At 41.2% G+C, this 19,827-nt stretch overlaps 1 protein-coding gene across 1 annotated transcript in view; it reads right to left on the bottom strand.

Moving 5' to 3' along the window:
- Window positions 1–1,105: 1,105 nt before the first annotated feature.
- LOC142258634 (uncharacterized) overlaps window positions 1,106–19,827 on the bottom strand; it is a 39,290-nt gene continuing 20,568 nt past the window's right edge. The window contains exons 2-9 of the mRNA XM_075331269.1: window positions 14,002–14,310; window positions 7,582–7,854; window positions 5,956–6,066; window positions 5,000–5,044; window positions 3,830–3,874; window positions 2,902–2,934; window positions 2,789–2,815; window positions 1,106–2,363 (exon numbers count right to left, since the gene is read on the bottom strand). Of these exons, the coding sequence (XP_075187384.1) occupies window positions 2,805–2,815; window positions 2,902–2,934; window positions 3,830–3,874; window positions 5,000–5,044; window positions 5,956–6,066; window positions 7,582–7,854; window positions 14,002–14,310 (827 nt within the window). The 3' untranslated portion in view covers window positions 1,106–2,363; window positions 2,789–2,804. The remainder of the gene's footprint in view (window positions 2,364–2,788; window positions 2,816–2,901; window positions 2,935–3,829; window positions 3,875–4,999; window positions 5,045–5,955; window positions 6,067–7,581; window positions 7,855–14,001; window positions 14,311–19,827) is intronic.

Genomic DNA, 19,827 nt, shown 5'->3' with positions numbered 1-19,827 from the left:
CCCAGGTCTGGTCCACCGCTCGAGCCACCGAGCAGCAGAAGCCCCGGACCTGAGCGTGGCGAGCTCGTCCCCTCCGCCCGTGACATTGTGTCCTGGATCTCCTCTAGGATAGTCTTCAGCAGCAGCAGCGCGGAGTGAACACGTCTTCTGCTTTTTTTCTGCATTACCTGCCCTGTCCTGTCCTGTGTACTCGTGTATCTGCAGCAGCTGCTTCATGTCTTATGCGTGTCACACAGCATGAAAAGTATGTATGAAAAATGTATGTCTTTCTCAGTTATTCCCTTTTTTACCAGATAAGACCCTATCTTATGTCTTTGCTCCTTAGTGTTCTTTCAATGTGTTTTTGAATTCTTTTTGATTGGACGGCACCTAAATTGGAGCGGATTCTATTATTATGATCCACTTTGAAGAAGTGACATACACTTTTGTTTTCCACCACATGTCTTTTTTCAACCAAAAATAAGAAAATCCTCAAAACTGATATTTTTTTTTTAGAAAAATGAATGGAAAGAGATTTCCAAGCTTTCAAGTGGTTTCTGAGGAACCAAACCCCCAAAAAAACTTAATGTGAACATTATATTGCAATGTTCCTATAATTTTGTCTTTTAAGAAAATGTAAGAAAATTTGTGCCTAATTAAGTTATAAAATTACAGTCCTTGAGACAATGGTAAATCTCAACTGGTTGAGAAGAACCAAAGTGACCTGTTACTTAAAGGTGACGTGGTTAAGTAATAAAAAAACACTTACCAATCACCATACTTTGGTCATTAGAGAGCGGTACCTCTAAGCTCCTGGTCCTGAGCCCATAACAAATTCTGGACCCGGCATCACTCCTACCTCGTACTATTAATAATGCTGGTATATTCTTATATAAAAGGGAAGACTTTGGATTCTTTAAGGCACCAAAGCTTGAATGTGCCTACTCTCGATTCATCCCTCTGGGTAGACCACTATGCCTACAGGAAATTAAGGTACAGTAGGAAAAAAAAAATGATAATTACCCGTATATATTATTTCAAGTAAAATATTCTTATCAAAACATTTTAATATAATATAAAAGTGTTTCTAACTATATATAATAATATATTTAAATAAATATATTCACCTTCCCTTTAAGGGACATAATATACAAGTTTGGCACATCACATGAAGGGTACTTCAACTTTGGCTGGACCTAGCCCTTAGATGAACAGGTACAACAGCATCAAAGAGGTTTAGCAGCAGATGAGGGGATCACTTACTTCTGAAGCTTTAATATTTGCTTTAAATTTTAAAAGCAGAATGGTCATCAGATAAATGATCTCTAATCCGCGGTGTGATTGAGTTTGAGTTGACGCTCATCTATGATGGTGCATACAAGGTGATATTGTACATCCTACGACCAGCTGCAAACACTTTCTGGAAATCTATTACCTGGCCTCTTTCTTGCCTCTAAAATCTTAAACTACTGCTAGTAATTTCCAATCATTCATGGAGTCAATGAAATTATTACAACGTAATGAGACAAGAGGGTGCACAGTCCATATAACATTGGAAGATGATGCAGTGGCTTGGTGGATGATATCAAGGCATCAACCCCTCTTCATGCCCAAAATGAAGAGTACTTTGTTTAGATGGCTTCCTCTAAGATAAGTCCTATTATAACGGAACATCTTTAAAAATACAGGATAAGAATCCCTGAGATTAAAAACACTGAGTTTAACTCCCATCTTGGGTCAATGGCCAAAGTTATAAGTTCCAATGATGCTCAAGTTTTGGTAGAACACTTCACCTTCACATGGCACTTTACTTTTATGAAGATCTTGTAAATGGTGATCTCCATTATAATTTACAATGGTTTCAGTTTTTTAAAAAAAAAACACCCCATGATGAAATGGAAGTTCTTGATGTTCTTCGAAAACAAGTCAACTAAAGAAATCCTCCAGGTATCAAAGAAATCTTCTGCAGAAATAGTATTCTCAGCCACTATCCAAAACATACAGTACTTTGATGGGATGTCTGCCTCTAAAAATAAATGAAATTATTGAGTAAGATTAAATATCCTTTTAGCTTATATTTCATGTCTCAGATCAATGACCAAAGTTGGTTGGCTCCAGTGATGCTCAAGTTTTAAGTAGTATTTCAACAAAACGGTCAATGCTCTTGACTTTGTGCTTTGAGATCGTAGTCCAAAATATATACCGATCAAGGCTTTCTATGGTTTGTAATCACATTTTCCATGGTACAATAAAATTTTGTAATGTTCTTGACCACAAAAGTAACCTCCATCCAACGTGCTGAAGAAACGATTGCTGAATTAAACAATTCTTCTGCTGTTCAACGAAAAAAAGAAGACGAGAGCAGATCTGTTCCAAAACACAAGCTGTAAAATAAAAATGTATGTCAAAAAGAGAGAAAATACCAAAACAAAACAAATATAGAATTATACATGTATATGTGTATGCTTATATATTACGTAAAATATAGGTACAATGAACACTTTCTATGGTGTGATGTCAGCTCATGATGTCATCATAGCCTAATCAGAAATCAGCTTTTTGGGTTTAACGCCCCTCATAGTAGGGTACCGGTAAGCTGAGGGAGAAGCCTTTCATGTGAGTCTCTCAAGTAGCCACAAGGTGGTCAAGAATGACAGATTAAAGTAAGTTTTGGTGAGTCGGTTACAACGTGGCTCCATAACTTCAAGATGGCTGACCATCCCGGTTATAACTTCCTGTTTTCAAGTAGAAAAAGCCACAATAGAACTAATCAAGCTGATATTTTAAATATTGGCTTTCAGCAACTTACCTCCCCGTCTGCTTCCTTAGTCTTTTACTACATGAAAAAGAAGAAAAGTGATCTTAGAGTGATGAAAAAATATGTAAAATAAAAAAGGAAAGATTATACATTGCAAAACTTACGCTTTTCGAGAGAAATTGAGATATATTCAGATTCTAAAATGAGAAGAAAATTGGTTTTAGTGAATCATTAGATGGAATAGTACATTTTTAGGCTTGATTCTATCCCCAATTGAATGACTTGATCATCGATCAGAAATTGGGAGATACATTAAGAATCTCTAAGGAGCAGAGAAGCTCGTTATCACTTGGCATTCTCCAATATTTGTCTATATATCCTGTAAGATTCGCCACTCAAGACTCAACAATAATGTTGGCTTGGTTCCTAGTCTAATATAACATTCCTGTCCATGTTTACATATCGTATTTCCCAATTAGTTTCTGCTAGGTTACATACATTGTGAATAAAGTGGCCGGCCCCTGAGGAGCATTTCTACCTTTCTAAGTCCTCTCTCTAAGCTATAGGACTTTTTAGCTTTCTGGTCTAATGTTCTCATCATGCTTTGTCAAAAATCTTGAGATGATTAAGCCCCAACTCTAAAAAGGAGTTGGATATCAATGCTCAGACCCATAACTCCTGACATTTTCACTTCATGACTGAAGATCCTCACTCACCTAATATGGCCCCAAGATAAGATTCTACTAGCTAATCCTTTACGGAGGAGCATCTTTCCATTTCTTTACAGGTCATTATCATTGATTTCCTATTGCTAAACTATGGGTTGTTTTAGCTTTCTGGTCCCATCTTCTCAACATTAATGCTACAATTACTGTGCTACCTTTCATAACCACCAATATAACCATGCACTGCAAACCTCCAGATATTTCCGCTGGCCAAATAGGTGCCTTTCATGATGAAAGATTCTCCAACAATGTTCTAAATCAGTCAACTAGAAGAACATTACCCAATTCTTCAAACATCTGATTTCCTAGTTTTGGTCTTCCTGATTCACCCTATCACCTCCTCACCTCACCGATACTATTGACTTACCTGAATCTTGGACAGGATATCTCAAGGTTTCATTCCCAGCTTCACCTGTGAGCAACAAAATATGTTACTATAAAATGTAGAAAAAACTTAAATTATTCAAAAATATTTGATCTTTGATCTAAAAGAGATTGGTCAGATCTCTCATACTTCAGGAAACTGTGCTAAGCAACGCTAATATTGAGCTATTTCACAATGATTTCAGCACGGAGTTTAGAGGAATCTTCATCCAATGCAACGGTTAACTACCAAATTGCCTAATGGTAATTAGACCAAATGAATGGGGAACATTTTCTTGCAGACCTACACTAATGTAACTTACATGTTTGGGGCATATCTGACTAAGAGTTAGATCTAGGTTTGAGCCAGGAAACCTACAAATGGTGAATAAACTTTCTGGCCACTGAGGACCATATCTCCTTTTTCTAACAGGGCATTGTCATTGATATATATATATATATATATATATATATATATATATATATATAATCTTGAGATGATTAAGCCCCAAGTTCAAAAAGGATTTCCATGTCATTGCTCAGACCCGTAACTCCTGAAATGTTCACTTCATAAAGATCCTTCAACAATGTTCTAGTAATATGGCTAATATAGCCCCAAAATAAGGTTGTATCATCTGATCCTTTATGAAGGAGATTCTTTCCCTTTCCTTACAGGTCATTATTCATCATTGATTTCCTTTTGCTAAACTATGGGTCGTTTTAGCTTTGCAGTCCAATCATCTCATGACTGAAGATCCTCCAACAATGTCCTAGGTCACTCACCTAAAATGGCCCCAAATGAAAATTCTACCTGCTAATCCTTTATGGAGGAGCATTTTTCCATTTCCTTACAGGTCCATATCATTGATTTCTTTTGACTAAAATATGGGTCATTTTAGCTTTCTGGTCCAATCATCTCAACATTAATGCTATAATAACTGTGCTACCTTCCATGACCACCAACATAACCATGTACTGCATATCGGATCTTTCCACTGGACAAATAGTGGCCTTTGATGATGGAGTCTCCAAAAGTGTTCTAGATCAGTCAACCAATTTGTGAGCTAGAAGTTCAGATCTTTACAGAGGAACACTACCCAATTCTTCAAACATCTGATTTCCTAGTTTTGACCTTTATGATCCCCCCATAATCTCACCAATACCATTGACTTACCAGAATCCTGAACAGGAGATGTCAAGGTTTCATTCACATCTTCACCTATGAGTAACAAAATATATTACCGTACTTTAACATGTATAAAAAAGACAAATTATTAAAAATATTTTGATCTGATGAGCCAATCTCTCAAAGAGATCGGTCAGATCTCTCATAATTCAGGAAACTGTACTCAGCAAAGCTAATAATGAGCTTGAGACAATTTCCAATAATAAGAAAATTTATGAATACAGCGCTGGATCACATAACAGACTAACTCAGATAATGTAAACCTATGCAGAAATTGTTGGTCAAAGGTTTTTTGAATAAGATCTAATCTGAGGTAGCTGCGTTAAAAAAAAAAATACTTTAATTATATATATATTTGCCCCATAGGTGCAGTTCTAAAAGATGGGAAATAAGTGAGAAGGAAAAAAAAAGTGTAGTTCTTCATGTATCCAAGCATTTAGTTCTGAAGATTCCATTGTTTAAAAGGGACCCGTTACCAACTCAAAAGAAGATATTGTTTTCTTTTTATTATATACTTGTTGAGTATTTGACTCCTTTTCTATAATCTGCCATATGGCTCCAGAGAAATGGGTCTTTTTAGTCAGTGCTTATTCTTATAATCTTTAATAAGGATCCTCTGGGGCGTGATTAACAGGATCCTCTGGGGTGTGGTTAACAGGATCCTCTGGGGCATGGTTAACAGGATCCTCTGGGGCGTGACTTAAGATGCTTTGAATAATTATCCTGTGAGTCACGCCTGCTTCATAAAGACATCAATACCAAGCACGAAATAAAAAGGTCCATATCTTTGGAACCATATGGCAGATTTAAAATAATAATAAAGTGCAATACTCATGGGAGCAATGAGAATAAAAAAAAGAGCAAAAACTGTTCTTTTTTGACCAAGTGACAGGTCCTCTTTAAGTTCAACATTATTTCATCCAGACATCTATATGTAGTCATACCTTGTCCCTTTTTCTTTGCACTCTTCCATAAGATCGCAACAAATACCACTGCCACCATCACAAAAGATCCAATTAGTGGTATATGACTACGAGTCTTCTCCTTTTCTACATCTATCAAAACAAGACCGTATATTTTATACCACTGCATTATAATAAAAAATAACACGCTTTTTAAAGAATTTGTCATGCTTCCTACATCCATATCTTACTGATATTATATTGATTAGAAGTTGTAGAGAAATCCAGCCCAGAGGTTTATATTGCAAGTGCAGGGGGTGGACACCTCCTGCTTCTGGTCTCTGACTGACAGATCACTCTTCATTCAATGACCTAACTCCCCTACCTGAGAGTCTATCCAGGTGCCAGCATTGCCTGGGGTCATCTTACCAGAAGGGGTGGAACATGTGAATATTAATAGTCCGGCTCGTGCAACATCATCTTCATCGGGGGCATATTGCGCATGCACCGCCTCCTCTGATGAGAAGGCTCTGGGGCAATTATGGTGAAGGCGCAGAATCTTTTTTGCGAAGCTAAAGTTCAATCTGCCCATCTCCAGAAAAAAATGATCTCCCTAGTCCAACTTTTAAACCTTGACTCTTTGTTTTAGAGTTTTCACCTGTCAGCAATTCACAGTAGGATGAGAGGTTTTTTATGTAAGTCTAGAGGACACTGTTGCTTATAAGTGAGACTGTCCAGCTAATATAAGGAAGCTTTAGGGCAAGCAAAATGGAGCATTACCTCCACAAAGTTGCCCTTACACCAAGTCAATGTCTGTTTTTGTCAATGTACTTATAATGGACCACCGGAAAACTTTTAGTCACTGTCAGATATCTACCAGCTACATGACCCACATTACGATAAAGGGTACTAGTTATTTCCGCCTTCATAATCTGTCAGCAAATTTTACCACCCTGGTGCATGCCGTACAAACTAGGTGCATGCGCTGGGAGACGTGGCTGTACAAACTGGGCGCATGTGGCTGTACAGACTGGGAGCGTGTCGCTGTACAAACTGGGTGCCTGCTGTGCAGACTGGGCGCATGCGGCTGTGCAGACTGGGCGCATGCGGCTGTGCAGACTGGGCGCATGCGGCTGTACAGTCTGGGCACATGCGGCTGTGCAGACTGGGCGCATGTGCCGTAGACTCCCCGATGCTTTTACCCACAGATGGAAAAGAAATGAACAGGCATGATGAGAAGAACGGAGCATGCAAGATTTTCTCATTGTAAACAAGGAGTTAAATAGCCAACAACAAGAGCAGATATTATGGCACTATGCAGAGAACACATCTGGAGGCCAAGACACTGGAAGTGCATATTCACAACCACAAAACACATCCACCCTTATTAACAGATATCTTCGAAACCCAATTTTTTTCTTTGGGTTAAATAAACTATGAATTGTTTTATAGTATAACTAAAAAATGTAATGTGAACTGTAACCATCAAGTGTGCTGTGCCTCTACTGTGTGAATAAAGATTAGACCTTTCTGTGCGGAGACCTCATCTATCATTACGTATCTGAAAAATCAGAGGTCAAAATATCATTTTATGTTGACCAAATGCTCAAGATTACATTTTTCCTATTTTAAACAAAATTTTAATTCAATTAATTCTTAAATCCTTACCTGAATGTGCTTTTATATGGACGGAGTCGATCTTCTGGTCGGCCAGGTTTTCGACTGTACATATAAATTCAACATCCTGATCGTATAGTAGTAAGGTTTTTTCAATTTTGTTTCCATCACTACTTATATTCTGATATTCAGAGTTCCCCTGTCTGTATTTCCCAGTTAAAGAAAAATTAGCAGTTTTGGATGGGACAGAACAACTGAGAGTAACGTAGCACTGACCCTCGATTCTCCTCACTTTATATATGATCTTTGGAGAGGGGACGGGATCTGAAACCAGAAAGAAACATTATTGATTTACAGCATCTCTGTCATTTTTGACCTTTTGCATTTGGAAATATTTTATTTTCTTGAGTTCCAAAACATTTTTCACAAAGTATTATATATGAACTAGAAGTTTCCACATGAACCTGGACACAATTCTACCCACTTGGGAAAAAAATATTTCGAACTGACTGTCAAAGCAAGTCACACACTTGGTTTTTGCTAATCTGGAGTCTTCATAAGTCTTCATATTCTAAGACCCCACCCCTGAGGTCTTGTATGGGATGGACCACCCTATAGGAGTTGTATTACTATCTAGCCTTTTCTTAGCTTTAATCCTCTCCTGATCAGATAGTTTTCCATTTTTACACTTTGTTTTTTTCCTCCCTTTCTTCCAAGAACCATGACTTTTTTCCCTCATCAATATAGCCATAAATGGAAGTACCATAACAACCGTGTTGGGAATTGGTTAACGAGGACTTATCATCAAGTCTAAATTGACCACAGTTTTTTCTTATTATTCTCAATACTTCCTTGAGTATTCAGTTTTTTTTTCAATTCCAGAGATATAGGCCTTTGTAATTAGTGCTACTTTGTATGGTCAGAGGATCCTCAGGGGTGTGTCTTCAGGATGATCTGCATTATAATCCCATGAGCCATGCCCCTTTGTTATAGACCATAAATTGTAGCAGTAAAGAAAGAGACCCATATGTCTGGGACAGTATGGTGGATTTAAGAAAAAAAATTGGAATACTCAGGGGAGAAGTGGGATAAAAATATGGACAATCTCTGGACCTGGTGACAGGCCCTCCTACAAATATAAATGGTAAACATCTGGAGGTTTTGTAATAAGTTCCAAGCATAGATAGATAGATTTCGTTGTTAGAAAAGTAATAAATAAAAATTGGAATTGATGAGAAACCAGATTTAAAGAAATCGCTAATCAAATTTTGATCATTTAAAAATGTAACTGCAATCTGAAAGATCTCAGAGGTAATGAGCCAGAAAATGAGCCCCAAGGAAATTTTAAATCGGTCATTGTTTTTTTGGATTTGCACTCAAATACCGGAGTACTCAGAATAGGTGCGAACACATATTCAATTTTTTTTTATAGTAAAACACGTTTCGTAGCTTGTGTGATTTTCTGCCCTTGCGATTTTTTATTTCAACTATTTGGAGCCCTTTTTATAATGTTTCAAGGGTATAGCGGGGTGCCACTAATGGCGGCAGGATTCACAGCACCACTACAGAGACCAGAGCAGTGGGTGAGAGAAGAGAGGTGAGTGCATATATATATATAAAATTAGCTGTAGTACCCAGGAGTTGCCCGGAATAGTAACTGTCTCTCTGTCTCTCTCGCAGTCTCTGTCTGTGTGTTGCTGTCTGTCTCTCTGTCTGTGCCTTTCTTTGTCTGTCTGTGTCTATGTCTCTGTCTGTATTTGTATCAGTCTGTCTCCATCTATGTGTCTGTCTCTCTCTCTATCTCTGTGTCTGTCTCTATGTGTGTGTCTGTCTGTCTCTCTCTTTCCCCGGCTGTCTCTTTCCCGGGCTGTCTCTCTCCCGGGCTGTCTCTCTCCCGGGCTGTCTCTTTCCAGGTTTGTCTCTTTCCAGGTTTGTCTCTTTCCAGGTTTGTCTCTTTCCAGGTCTGTCTCTTTCCAGGTCTGTCTCTTTTCCAGTCTGTCTCTTTCCAGTTCTGTCTCTTTCCAGTTCTGTCTCCTTGCCCATCTGTCTCTTTGCCCGTCTGTCTCTTTGCCCATCTGTCTCTTTCCAGGGCTGTCTCTTTCCCCATCTGTCTCTTTCCAGGGCTGTCTCTTTCCCGGGCTGTCTCTTTCCAGGTCTGTCTCTTTGCCCGTCTGTCTCTGTCTGTCTCTTTCCATACCTGTCTCTGCCTGTCTCTCTGTCTCTATCTCTGTCTCTTTCTCCGTCTGTCTCTGTCTGTCTGTCTTTTTCTGTCTCTCTCTATCCGTCTCCCCACCGACATCATATTACCTCACACATAAGCTTCTTATACTAATAGTTTATTTTGTTCCTATAGCAACCACTGACAGTTGCTATTAATAGCCTGTAGCTCCCACCTCCATTCAGTTTAATGGATGCAGGATTTTGGAGAATAACTGTAAAGCACGGGGTTAACCTTTCCCGTCAAAACATAGTCTATGACGTTCCCTGAGTCACATGGAGTGTCTGTGCAAAATGTTGTGATTGTAAATGCGACGGTGCGGATTCCTTTAGCGGACATACATACACATACACTGAGCTTTATATATTAGATACACACACACACACACACACACAGTATACAGTATATAGATTTTAATTAGTGAGTAAACTGGTGAAAATCAAAGTCAAATTCGGCAAATCAGAGACAAGTCGTGATCCAAAGTGCAATCTATTGACAAATCAAGGCAAGAACTAAAATATAACTTTTACTATTTAACTCTAAAATCATACAAAAACATACATAAAGTGCAGTGCATAAATATAAAGTGCAAATGCGAAAGCTTTCAAAGATCTCACCCGATCCTTCTCCACGAGTGGGCACACTGTACACACCGATATGATGGAAACTCCCAGGAGAGAAGGAATGCTGGAAAATCCGAGGGTAGGTTTATACAACTAACCCCTGTCATGCCCCATGTAGATACTTCCGCCCTGACAAGGGCAGCACCCTACACTTGAGTACACTGGTAGCCAATGACCATGATACTATATAGAGGACTATCGGGTGCATTATCATGTATGAAGGTCTATGGAGTGCATTATAATATATGGAGGAATATAGGGGTGCATTATACTATTTGGTGCATTATGGAGTGCATTATACTATATGGTGGACTAAGGGGGTGCATTATACTACTTGGAGGATTATGACAGGTGCATTATAATAAATTGAGGACTATGGGTGTATTATAACATATGGAAAACTATGGAGGAACATTTAATTATATGGAGTACTAAGGGGGTGCATTATAATAAATTGAGGACTATGTGGGTGCATTATAATATATGGAGGGCTACAGGGTGCATTTTAATATATGGAGGACTATGGGTGTGCATTGTAATAATTTGAAGGACTATGTGGGGTGCATTATAATATATAGAGGACTATGGGGAGGTGCATTATAATATATGGAGGACTATGGGGATGCATTATAATTTATGGAGGACTATGGGGATGCATTATAATTTATGGAAGACTATGTGGGGTAGATTATAATATATGAAGACTATGTGCGGTAAATTATAATATACAGTATGAAGGACTATGTGGGGTAGATTATAATATATGGAGAACTATGCAGGGGTGCATTATAATATATGGAGGGCTATGGGGATGCATTATAATTTATGGAGGACTATGTGGGGTAGATTATAATATATGAAGACTATGTGCGGTAAATTATAATATACAGTATGAAGGACTATGTGGGGTAGATTATAATATATGGAGAACTATGCAGGGGTGCATTATAATATATGGAGGGCTATGGGGTGCATTATAATATATGAAGGACTATGGGGATGCATTATAATATATGAAGGACTATGTGGGGTAGATTATAATATACAGTATGAAGGACTATGTGGGGTAGATTATAATATATGGAGAACTATGGGGAGGTGCATTATAATATATGGAGGGCTATGGGGTGCATTATAATATATGGAGGACTATGGGGATGCATTGTAATATATGAAGGACTATGTGGGGTGCATTATAATATATGGAGGACTATGGGGAGGTGCATTATAATATATGGAGGGCTATGGGGAGGTGCATTATAATATATGGAGGACTATGGGGTGTATTATAATATATGGAAAACTATGGAGGAACATTTAATTATATGGAGTACTAAGGGGGTGCATTATAATAAATTGAGGACTATGTGGGTGCATTATAATATATGGAGGGCTACGGGGTGCATTTTAATATATGGAGGACTATGGGTGTGCATTGTAATAATTTGAAGGACTATGTGGGGTGCATTATAATATATGGAGGGCTACGGGGTGCATTTTAATATATGGAGGACTATGGGTGTGCATTGTAATAATTTGAAGGACTATGTGGGTGCATTATAATATATGGAGGGCTACGGGGTGCATTTTAATATATGGAGGACTATGGGTGTGCATTGTAATAATTTGAAGGACTATGTGGGGTGCATTATAATATATGGAGGACTATGGGGATGCATTGTAATATATGAAGGACTATGTGGGGTGCATTATAATATATGGAGGACTATGGGGAGGTGCATTATAATATATGGAGGACTATGGGGTGTATTATAATATATGGAAAACTATGGAGGAACATTTAATTATATGGAGTACTAAGGGGGTGCATTATAATAAATTGAGGACTATGTGGGTGCATTATAATATATGGAGGGCTACGGGGTGCATTTTAATATATGGAGGACTATGGGTGTGCATTGTAATAATTTGAAGGACTATGTGGGGTGCATTATAATATAGAGAGGACTATGGGGAGGTGCATTATAATATATGGAGGACTATGGGGATGCATTATAATTTATGGAGGACTATGTGGGGTAGATTATAATATATGAAAGACTATGTGCGGTAGATTATAATATACAGTATGAAGGACTATGTGGGGTAGATTATAATATATGGAGAACTATGGGGAGGTGCATTATAATATATGGAGGGCTATGGGGTGCATTATAATATATGAAGGACTATGGGGATGCATTATAATATATGGAGGACTATGTGGGGTAGATTATAATATACAGTATGAAGGACTATGTGGGGTAGATTATAATATATGGAGAACTATGGGGAGGTGCATTATAATATATGGAGGGCTATGGGGTGCATTATAATATATGGAGGACTATGGGGAGGTCCATTATAATATATGGAGGACTATGGGGAGGTCCATTATAATATATGGAGGACTATGGGGAGGTGCATTATAATATATGGAGGACTATGGGGTGTATTATAATATATGAAGGACTATTAGGGGTAAATTATAATATATGAAGGACTATGTGGGATAGATTATAATATATGAAGGACTATGTGGGGTAGATTAAAATATATGAAGGACTGTGTGGGGTAGATTAAAATATATGAAGGACTATGTGGGGTAGATTATAATATATGAAGGACTATGTGGGGTAGATTATAATATATGAAGGACTATGTGGGGTAGATTATAATATATGAAGGACTATGTGGGGTAGATTATAATATATGAAGGACTATGTGGGGTAGATTAAAATATATGAAGGACTATGTGGGGTAGATTATAACATATGAAGGACTATGTGGGGTAGATTATAATATATGAAGGACTACGTGGGGTAGATTAAAATATATGAAGGACTATGTGGGGTAGATTATAATATATGAAGGACTATGTGGGGGGCATTATAATATATGGAGAACTGAGGGGAGGTGCATTATAATATATGGAGGAATATGGGGGTGCATTATAATATATGAAGGACTATGGGGAGGTGCATTATAATATATGGGAAACTATGGGGAGGTGCATTATAATATATGGAGGACTATGTGGGATGCATTATAATATATGGAGGACTATGTTTTGCATTATACCTTATGGGGGACTATGGGGTGCATTATACTTTTTGGAGGACAAGAGGCATTGTATTATTATTCAAAGCACAATGGGGGTTGCATTCCAAATATACTGGAGAGAGAAATCAATATATTGAAGAAAACAGGGGGGCAGCAATATACTGGAGACAAAAGGGGCATCAATATACTGAAGAGAGGAGGGGACACCAGTATACTGGAGAGAGCAGGGAAATCAAATACGTAGTATTGGGTGGCACAAATATACTGGAGACACAATGGGCATAACTATAGTGGAGAGTGCTGGATCTCCAATATACTGGCGAGAGCAGGGGCAGCAAATATATTGGACAGTACACGGGAATCAATATACTGGAAAGAATGGGGGCACCAATATACTGAAAAGTGGAAGGCACTAATATACTAGAGACATCTAGGGCCCAATATACAAAAGAGTATAGACACCAAGAAATAGAGAGAGTGATATCACCAATTTCATGAAGAATAATATTAAAAATGGAAGACTTCTTTAAGTATAATTGAATTACCGTAATAAAGATGATCACCTACCATGAACTATGAGGCAAACAGTGTAATTTACTAATGTACCACCACCTGCCATGGTAGCTTCAGCAATGTATTCTCCAGCATCGCTCTCCGTCACATTATAGATCCACAAATCTCTTCCATTAGCGTCCAGCGTGTATCTGTCATTCAGTCTATCAGTTATGGAGCCGTTCTGAATCTTGGCAATCTGCAATTCATCTTCTGATGGGATGTGTTTCCAAATAACTTCTATAGGAGACTGGTGAAAAGGTGTTGGAAGGAGAATGGAGGAATGTGAAGTCCCATGTATGACCTTGTCACATCGAGCGAGTGCTAGAAGAAAAGACATCAAATTGAAATTTTTTCACTACAGCAAATGTTCCTCCAATCCCTCCAATTGTCTCATGTTCCCACATTAGTAATTTATCATAAAAGAAACCATAAAGGGAGTACCCCATTAAAATATAACTTTTAATATTATCATTAAAAGCTCAGATTACCAGAGGACACACAAAAATAGTAAAAGATAGGGTATAGAATAATGGTGACCGGGTGGGAGATATGTATACAATTAGACAAAGAAAACACTGGCCCTAATTAGCCCTATAGTGTCTCTCCCTACCTGGCAATGGAGGGTAAGACGTCCTAGGGTTGTGATGCCCCCATTCAACGACGGGACACCCTAATAGTCCCTATAGCACCCTAACAAAACACCAAACAAAATGAAAAAGAAACCCCATTGCAATCACCCCTCTTCACCATATGTCCGTTACTTCGGGGAGGCTTTTACATCTTCTGTCGACCCCATGGTTCTTGTCCCCTGAGGAATCCCTGGCATCTTCTGGGAAGAAACGCGTCGGGATTGTGCGTCTGAACCATACTTAAGATAAGTACCTTTCTCTTTTCCCCCATTATTGCATTGCAACGGGGTTTATTTTTTCATTTTGGGATTTTTCCAATGCGTGATCTGTGGGAGGTGGCCACACTTGAGAGATATTTGGAGGCTGACATTATACCCAAGGGGCTGGTGGTCTCCAAAGCTCTCTCAGGGGATATAGGCGACCGACAGACCCTAACAGAATGGGATGAACTTTTTAAAGAATTTTCTATGAGTGAAAACTGTGGAAAAAGAAAGCGCAATAGGGTCTTACCCCAATATATATAGGGTAAAGCAAAGAGTAATACTACTCACCAATTCGGGTTGTGATAGTCACAACACCTATAGCAGCATGTAACACCAAAGTCCCGGCAGCGGTCCCCATGAGGCAGATAACAGAGAGTAATAGAGACGGGTTTCACAGCCGCGCCAAAGGACTACTGGATTCTTCTCAGATTAATGTTTCTTTATTTCATGCACAGGTCAAGTCTACGCGTTTCAGGAGAACACTTTCCGTTTAAAAAAACCTAATAAGTACCAGACTAAGAATAATTTAACGAAAAAAGAGAAACTTGCAATTAAGCATTTGCAAGAGAATGAGGGAATTGTAATACGGCCTGCTGATAAGGGTGGGGGTATAGTTTTGATGGATTTGACAGATTATGAGAATGAGTCAGCTCGACTCTTGAGTGAAAAAAACACTTATGAAGTTTTAACCTCTGACCCCACTAGTAAGTTTAAGGAGGAGTTAAACTCCTTGGTAAGGAAAGGTCTTGATAAGGGAATTTTAAATAAAGATGAAGCCCTATATATAGGGAGTCAAACTCCTAGGCTAGCTGTATTTTATCACATACCCAAAATCCATAAGTCGCTTGTTAACCCCCCAGGGCGCCCCATTATTTCGGGGATTGGCTGTTTAACAGCCAACCTGTCTAAATATATAGATGTCCATCTTCAAAAATGTGTCCCACTCTTACCTGCCTACTTGAAAGACAGTACACAAGTATTACAATTATTACAGGAACTTAAATGGGAGAGTAATTTTATCCTTGGTTCTATTGATGTTACTTCACTGTATACCGTTATTGAACATCAAAAAGGATGTGAAGCTTCGAAATATTTCCTGACTAGGTCGGGCTTGTATCCCCAACAACAAGTTGACTTCTTGGGGGATTGTATCCATTTTATATTAAACCATAATTATTTTCATAATGGGGTCCAATACTTCCTCCAGCGGTGGGGCACCGCTATGGGGACCAGGTTCGCCCCGAGTTACGCAAACCTGTATATGGGTAGATGGGAGGAGCGTACCATTTTTTCGGGTGGCGTGATTCGGGAGAACCTGGTCCTCTGGCGTCGCTTTATTGATGACATACTGTTTGTTTGGTCAGGTGATGAATATTCCCTTGTTGAGTTCTTGGAGGGTTTGAACACAAATGAATTTCATTTAAAATTTACTTACACATTTAGCACTAAAATGATAAATTTTTTAGATTTAAATATTTTTATCAAAAATGATAAGATTGAAACGAAAACTTACCACAAATCAACGGATACTAATAGTTATATTTCATTAACCAGCTGTCACCTACCTAGTTGGCTTCTTAATGTTCCAAAAAGTCAATTCATTAGGGCCTATAGGAATTGCAGTAGGTTGAAGGATTTTGAACTGGAAGCTGCTCTATTAACTAGTAAATTTGTGGAAAAGGGGTATGAGGAGGAGTTTTTGGAGGGTGCATACCAACAAACTAAATTAATGGAAAGAAAAAATTTACTCCAGGATAAACCTATTGTATGTATGCCCCAGGAAAAAGACGAGTTAAATATACCAATAATCTTACAATATACAGCACAAACAAAGGTTTTAAAAAATATTGTCAGAAAATATTGGAACCTCCTTAAGGAGGACAAAATAATTGGTGATTTGTTGCCTCCCTTTCCAAAGTTTGTTTTTAGAAAGGCCAAAAACTTGGGTAACTTGGTGGCACCAACTATACAGAAAGGAAAAAAGAAAAAATCCTCTGGTTACGGAGGTATATGTAATTTGAAATTAACTGTCACTTGTCACAGGTGGCCTAGCCCGGCTCCATTGCCCCGAGGCGTACAGAAGATGGCAGGGGAGAGATGTTGGGGGTAGTAGTGAGGTGACTGTTGCGATGCCACCTGTGGTATGAGGCCAGGGAATCAGCCCCTGCTGCTGTCGCTGTCCTCCGGGGCAGATAGTAGTAGCAGCCAGGGATGGTCTCGCTCTCCACAGGTAAAGCGGGCCCCGGGGAGGATGATGAGGGGAGTAGTGATGGTGGCAGGGAGCGGCAATACGGGTAATAAAGAGTCAGAGTCTATAGCTGCGGTTCCAGGTTGTTTTACTCACTTTTGTATGACGACGCTCACCCAGGTATCACCGGTCACTTGCTATGATGGGCTCCGTTGAACCCGAATTCAATTCCTTTAGAGGTCAGTCCGGTTTGGTGTTCGGTGGGTTTCTCCTTATAACGCATGTCTGTGGATCCCCTTGTCGCGGGCCTTGTTATTGCCGGAGGTGTCCGGCTGAAAATTTGCCGAAGCCGCCATCTTGGGCGCGAAAAATTCCCGCTCGAGCGTCTCCTCGAGTAGTGGAGGCGCGAAGGCCCGCCCCTGTAGAGGAGGAGCCGGAAAGAGACTAAGGGGGACTGATGGTGTCTGGCCGCATGTAGCCTGCGGCTATAAACGCAGGGACGCCAGGACTCTGCAGCGATACTGGGTTCCTGGAAGACCTCATTGCCAAGATGCACAGTCCGACTACCAACGATGATGCTCCCGCACCCGGCACGGCGATGTAGCTGAGAGACCGGGCCGCCCCGCTGAGCAACCGTCTGCAAGCCCACATGCAGCTCCTCCTGGAGGAGTGGGAGGCCGACATGGCGGACGTGGTGGCTACTATGCGGAGACGCGAGGTGGAAGAGGATTTGGATGAGCGGGTAAGGGACCCACGCCCCTGTATTCCCGAGGGATCGGCCACAGCGGCTGAGGAGCCCGGCCTGCGCCCGCTCACCCTGCCTCCCTCCCCGCTACCCGCGTTAGCTGCTGCCGCCCCGCCACTACGCCCGTTACCTGTCCAACCGGTAGCGATACCCTGCCAACCCGCCCCGGCGGATCAGTCGGCTGCAGACGCTCAGGATCCCCCTGAACCGCTCCTGTGGGAGCCGCTGAGACCGCGGCCCCTTAACGAAAATGTGTCGGAAGTCCCGGCAGTGATTGCGCCAGACCCCGAGCCCGGGACCGTGGCCTGGATGAAGGCCCGAGTGATGAAGTTCCACAGACGCCAGCAAAGTCAGATATTCCTCATGATGGAGCAGTGGACCAATGAAGTGGAAACGCTGGTTGCAACTGCCCCAGTGTATGGGAAGGGAGTAGATGTGACGGAGACGATGGGTAGCCCACGTCCCCATGTCCTACCAGGACCGGCCACTGCGGCTGGGGGGCCCGGCCCTATTTCGGCCCTCGTATCATCCCTACCATTATTCTTGGGGCGCCTCAGCGTTGACCCACCTGACCTACTACCCCACGCTACCGCAGAAGAATCTGATGTGTTGGATGCTGGAGGCCAGGAGGCTGCGGCAGCTGGCGGAAACCCGCCTGACTCAGAGACAAGTGATAGTGACTACAGTGACTCCAGCTCCGGTGCTGAGCCCACCCCTGGAAGTGCGACGGCAAGTGAGCGTCTCCGCTATGTGGGAGAACCGGTGGTTTATTACACCCCGTGCAACGGTGGAAACAGATACCGGGCACCCCTTTCACAGCAGGCCTGCCACTGCATGTTTGATATGCTGGTGGCAGAGAATGAGGCCGACTCAGAGGAATCAGAGTAAGGGCAGCGGAGTGCCGTTGCAATTGTTCCCCGTTGGGACCACCTGTGTTAAGAAAGTACCGTTTAAAGTTTGGAAAATGAATGATAAGTGAATGATTACAGAAGAAAGTTACCTGATTGTCAGCTTGATTGAAACCGGTCGTTGCCGGCACCGTTGTCCCCGTGGGGACTGTTTCCAAGTTGTTGCATGAGGAACTCCTGATGGACAAGCCTGAGAACTAGCAAGGCAACCACAAACTTAGTGGCTTGTAAATAAAAATGTTGTTGTGGCTTCCACCGTTACCGCCTCCGGAGAGGCAGATTGGAGGAAGGGCCTGCAGTGGAGCAGGCTGGGGACCAGCCACCACCGGAACCGGTGGCGATCCTCTGGTGGTTTCAGGGGTTCCCCATGGATGTGGGTCCCCTGAAAAGGACAGAACCCGCTCGGACAACTTGTGCTGGACTGGGGTCAAGGGGTGCTGCCTGTTTACTTAGGGGCAGCATCAGGGCCAGGTTGGAGGTGGGAGGGAGCGGAAGCCGTAACCGTTACGCAACGTCACAGTCACAGTAAGAGTACCTCCCGATGTGGGAAGATGTTATTATGCTTGTAATATGTTACCGTTTTTTATCTTTTCCAGTTGTGAAAATAAAACCGGTGATGGACAGGCAGTCCGTGGACGGTCTGCATTTAACTAAGGGGGAATGTGGCGCCCTGGACAAGCTAGGGGCCACAGAGAACAACACCAACACACCCCACACTCCCGGTCAGGCACATCAAAGTCAGACACAAAACCCTTGTTGCCTCCCTCCAGGGGCTGATGTTCACACCAGGGGGTGGGCCAGGCGGTTGGTCCTGCCCACCGAGGAGTTCACAGTCCTGGAGGCGGGAAAAGCAGGCAGATGAGGAGAGATAGAGTTTGGAAGTGGAAGTGGAAGGAGGAAAGTGGCAGTTAAGCAGCCTGAAGTTGGTCCATGTGTGTGGCCCGGATGGAACAACAAGGTTGGCAGACGGTGGTGACCGTTTGCAGGAGTGGCCTATCGGAGTATACCGTAAGGACCGTGGACGGGAGGTGGCCCAGCGGTACCGGACCGGTACGCAAAGAGAAGTCAGCACCATCCGGCAGGGGCTTACGGACCCCGGCAAGGC

Source organism: Anomaloglossus baeobatrachus, chromosome 12 (assembly GCF_048569485.1).
Source record: "Anomaloglossus baeobatrachus isolate aAnoBae1 chromosome 12, aAnoBae1.hap1, whole genome shotgun sequence".
NCBI classification, from domain to species: domain Eukaryota; kingdom Metazoa; phylum Chordata; class Amphibia; order Anura; family Aromobatidae; genus Anomaloglossus; species Anomaloglossus baeobatrachus.
Note: the sequence above shows the minus strand (reverse complement) of the source record. Positions and strands in the feature narration are given on the sequence as shown.